This window comes from Nanorana parkeri, unplaced genomic scaffold (assembly GCF_000935625.1).
Source record: "Nanorana parkeri isolate BGI_ZX_2015 unplaced genomic scaffold, ASM93562v1 scaffold409, whole genome shotgun sequence".
In the NCBI taxonomy this organism is placed as follows: Eukaryota; Metazoa; Chordata; class Amphibia; order Anura; family Dicroglossidae; genus Nanorana; species Nanorana parkeri.
Genome location: NW_017306677.1, coordinates 1,004,006 through 1,008,936, shown reverse-complemented (window position 1 = coordinate 1,008,936; position 4,931 = coordinate 1,004,006). Strand labels below are relative to the sequence as shown.

Sequence of the window (4,931 nt, the reverse complement as noted above, 5' to 3'; positions counted from 1 at the left end):
AATGAATGTGAAGTAACAGGCTGCCACCATCTCCTCTCTCTGACTGAGCGTTTTCGGTCAGAGTTAGCCTCCTCTCCCTTGTAGACCCCTACTTCACTCTCAGATTCTGCTTTGGGAGGCTCTGGGACCCTGAGTTCTATTCTATTACTATGGAAACTCTTCTGTTTCAGAAGTTTTTGTTCCACATGTTGAGAAAATGTTTACTAAAAAGTAGAGTATAAAGCGCTTCTCACCATCGCCAACACCCTCCGATTCCTGCAAAGGACTTCTGCATCTTCTGGGGAAATAGGGGTGACAGATCGACCTCACTCTGCTAGTTATGGCGAAAACTTTTCATCTACTTTTTCACAAGAGAAAAGTAGTGGTCTCTGCACTTGTTCATTCGTTTTTGAGGACCTTAAGAAGGCCAGCATGGTATTCTAGTGGTCAGCACTTCTGCCTTGCAGCAGAGGGGTCCCTGGTTCAAATCCCAGCCAATACACTAACTGTTTGGAGTTTGTTTATACTGAAGTTTCTGCAGTTGCTTCTTCGGAAGCTCCAGTTCCTTTTGGTACAAATAAGTCTAACTGTAAGACTTTATTTGCAAAGAATGGAGCTGCCCTTCTGGGGTTTGCACTTCAAAAGCACTTTTCTTTGTAGATTCACCATTGTCTAAGCTGAATAAGACTACTGTGATTCCGGTCAAGGAATCTCCTTTCAATGATTCAAGGGACGGGAAGGCGGAATCAGTAGTAAGGTCTATGTACACAATCCCTGGATCAGCCTTATGTCCTGTTTTGGCCACAGTCTTTACATCCTAAACGCTCACAGTCTGGAGAGTGAACATGTTTCTCCTGTCGATGCGGAACTAGTGGATTAATTAATTCATGGTCTTCAATATGTGTGTAACCCTCCGTTGGATATTGGACCTCTTATTTCCAGAATTTCTTTTTTGGCTCTCATTCTTCGCCATATGTTGTGGCCTAAATGCTGGTCATCTGACAAGACTTCTAAGAAAGCCCTTGCCTATTTACCTTTTTAGGCTGATCATTTCCTTGGGCAATACTGGATGATATAATGTAAAAATCACGTTAGGTAAGAGTACATTTTTACAAAACTTAAGAAAGGTAAGGAGCATAGGTGTAAGTGAGGCCTTGGGGTTGAATTTTTCAACCCCAAGGATCCTCAGACAAAAGTCAAAAAGTCAGCTTCTCCAGTGGCCAGAAGAGGTCTTGGCAGTCTAAGTCTGCTGAGAAGACTACTTCTGAACGAAGGCTTTCACCCACCTGTCCGGCTAAGGTGGGGGGACATTTACTTCTGTTTTATGGACTTGTGGTTGTCTCAAATTTTAGACAGCTGGATTTGCTGATATGGCTTTGTTGGGATATAAAATTGTTTAATTCTTCTCTAGCTCGCTTCTTTCATTTAAACCTTCAGTTAACTCAAATTCGCTTATGTGATTTATGGTTAGCTGTAATGAATCTGGTTTAAATGGTAGTCATTGTCCCAATTCCACCATCAGAAAAAGTCAAAGAATAGTCTCAACATTTTTTGCAGTGCCCAAAAAAGACGGGGATCGTCTGATTTTGGATCCTAAGCCCTGGACATCTTTGTCAAGGTCTGCAAGTTCAAATGAAATCTATCTGCTCAGTGATCAATAATATTCATCAGGGAGATTTTCTGTATTCATAGACTTTAAGGATACTTACGTCCACGTTCTGATTTGTCATGAGGACCGGTTTCAGTTTGTGGCCCTTCTGTTTTGGCCTTGTCTCAGCCCCATGGGTATTCACCAAAGTCTTGACACTAGTCCTCGCCTTGTTGAGACAGCGGGGGATATTGGTGGTGATTTACTTGGACATCTTCTTTCTTCCGGCAGATTCTCAGACAGATCTGGATATGAATCTTCCGATTACGGGTTTGTTTGGATCCTGAAAATCGTCGTTGATACCATCTCTTCACCTGTAATATCTGAGACTGATCCTGGACACATCAGGCCAGGGTTTTTTTTTCAGTTTTTTTTTTGGATACAATTTACAGGCTTCAGCTTCAAATTCAGGCATTGCCTTCTTGCAAAGGGGTGACTATTTGCACTTGCATGAGAGTTTTGTGTCTAATTAGTTGCCTCCTTTTGAGGCAGTTCCATGTGCGCAACACCATGCTCTGATTCCGTAGAAATAGTTTCTTCAACAATGGGACAAGTCACCCTCTTCGCTGGACAGACAAATGCAGGGGAACTGGATGGTCAAAGCCTGCTTGGCTTGATTGCTCAGTTCCCTTGCTCTCATGAAAGTAAATAACTTTGTGTGCAGATGCGACAGATGCCTTGGTGGGGCACCGTGGGACAGGTACAATCTCATTTATGCCTTTCCTCCTCTAAAACCTCTTCCACAACTTTTACGTCAAGTGGAACCTGAAGAGATACTGGTCATTCTGGTGGCTCCCATTTGGCCTCTACGCTCTTGGTCCACTGATGTAGTGAGCCTAGTGGTAGACATGCCCAGTTAACTTCCTCTTCAACCAGACCTCTCTGTCCCAAGGTCCAATCTTGCATCCTGCTTTACAGTCTCTGGCTTTAACAGTATGGCTATTGAAAGCATTTAGGTCTCCCATGTTGGGAATTATTTCCTTGAACGTGGAAAGCTTACATTTCTTGGTTTGAGGAGCTTAGTATTTCTCCTCGTGCCTTTTCGGTTGCTCAGATTTTAGCCTTTCGTTTGCTTTAAAGGTTACCACATAAAGATGAGGTAATTATTTGTCCTAGACATTCTTTTCTTCCTAAGGCAGTATTTGACTTTCATCTCAATGAGGATATTCTACCCTCCCTTTGGTTGCATCCAACGCATCCTAAAGAAATAGCGCTCATCTGTCTGGACATTGTAAAGGCGGTGTGAGTTTTTGTCTGCTACTGAATCTTTCCGTAAGTCAGATTTTTTTCGTGATTACTGACGACCCACGGAAAGAAGAGGCTTCTACAACTACCAATTCTTGTTGGTGCATACAAGTTATTCAGGTTTGTGCTCTTTTTGGACAATCTCCACCTTTTCCGGTTATAGCTCATTCTACTTGTGCGGTTAGCACCTCATGAGCTTTTCAACAAGCGCCTGTTTTCTCAAGTCTGTAAGGTGGCTACCTGGTCGTCGACACATACCTTTTATTTGTTCCTTTTAGAGTTGATGACACCTTTAGCGTATTGGAAACTCGCGTTTGCCGCGCGTTTCTTACCCCGCGATTTGCGGCAAAAGAAACGCGCATCAAACTCAAGTTTCCGAGGGGGTATCTGGCTGATAACAGCGGTATACGGGCGTTAATACGCCCCAAAGAAGCTCATGTACTTCTTTGGGCGTATGGCGTTTTAACACGCGATCGAACGGGCAGTAAAACGCGCAGGTGAGAACCATGCCCATAGGCAAACATGGGTTTTCACCTGTTGTGCGTTTTACCGAGCGTAGGAACGCGCGGTAAAACGCTCGGGTGTGAACGGGGCCTTACAGGCGGCTGCTTAGTTTGTGTGAGCCAGGGTGTTTTGTTCAATGTTTGCTCAATCCCCCCGCCCCCTCCCCCCTCAGTGGACACTGCTTTCAGACATTCCATCGCTACAGAGATCTAGATCTCTTCTGCTGTGTCCATAAGTGAACAAAAGGGAAAATTCGATTTTTTTTATTTATTTTTTTGTACTCCCCGTAAAATCCTTTTCTCAGAGTTTATTGAAGGACATGGCACCCTCCCTTCTTTGGGTCTTTTGTGTGACTTTAGTTCTACTGCTTTGTGACTAACTGAGCTGCTGTGGATGGGGGTGTGGCCACCAGCAGGAGCCACCCCCAGAGCCAAGCTTCTTTTTTTTATGCCCAGCATCCTACTCCTGCAAGTAGCAGTATACCCCATCGGTATAGAGATCAAGATCTTCACTGTGTCCTTCAATGAACTCGGAGAAAAGGATTTTATGGTGAGAACAAAATATCCTATTATAAATAGACCAATAAGTATTGAGTTGGTGAAGCAACAAAATAAAGCATGTTGTTCAGTTCAAACCTTCATTGCTACAGGATGATTTGTGTATTTAGGCACAAAAACTGCTTTCTTTTGTAATAACTTGGCTTAGCAAAAAAACAAACAAACTGAATAATCCTTGAATTTTACCTTGCCAAAGTTCTGATGTTGGTGTATAACTTTTGTGACATAGTAGCTTGTAAGTGATATAGTTCGATTTTAATTATCCTTTCATGCCCAGTTTATTATGAAATTTGGAACCTGTCCCCACTGTTCAAGCTTCATGTACTACCATGATCATCAATATCATGACTTTCTCTTGTGGAACAAATAATAGGCTTTTTGTACATTCATGCAAAACTATTCAGCGGTCTTGCTTGCTGATTTTGGAAGGAACAAACAGAGTGACTGTATTATGGGTGAATGTATAGTACATTTTATAAAATGTTTTGAATGTAACTTTTGTATTTTTATCATCCTCGCAGAAAATTGATAATTACTTTGGGCCGGAAGCAGAAGAGAAAAATTGAATCCTCAGATGATGTCTCTGACACTGACACAACTTCTCGTGCTCTGAAAGACGAAGACCCTCAGGTGAGTCTGTAAGCTCTTTTATACACACTATCAGCTATAACTCTTTTCACTGGAGAAATGAAAGGACCGCTTTATTCAAACTAGATTATTCAGTTCTGGTTAGTCTGAGCTTTATCGCCTGCCTAATTATAAAAGATTGTGAGGCTCCAGTTCTAAACATCCCAATATGGAGTTATGTTTTTTTCTTAGCAACAACATTTGGTCACGTTAGAATCTCCATATCCAATGGCGCATAGCATAGGTTGGTCACCAATAGCAGCAGTGAAAAGATGTTGGTATTATGTTTCCCCGATGATCAATGATTATTCTCCACCATGACAAATGAACTGATAATGGGCAACCCATCTCTGGCAGGCAGAATTGATATT

General features: G+C 42.3%; 1 protein-coding gene across 1 annotated transcript in view; it reads left to right on the top strand.

Annotated features, from left to right (window-relative positions):
* CHD9 (chromodomain helicase DNA binding protein 9) overlaps positions 1-4,931 on the top strand; it is a 167,748-nt gene that overhangs the window by 109,436 nt on the left and 53,381 nt on the right. The window contains exon 6 of the mRNA XM_018559651.1: positions 4,455-4,563. Coding sequence (XP_018415153.1) covers positions 4,455-4,563 — 109 coding nt within the window. The remainder of the gene's footprint in view (positions 1-4,454; positions 4,564-4,931) is intronic.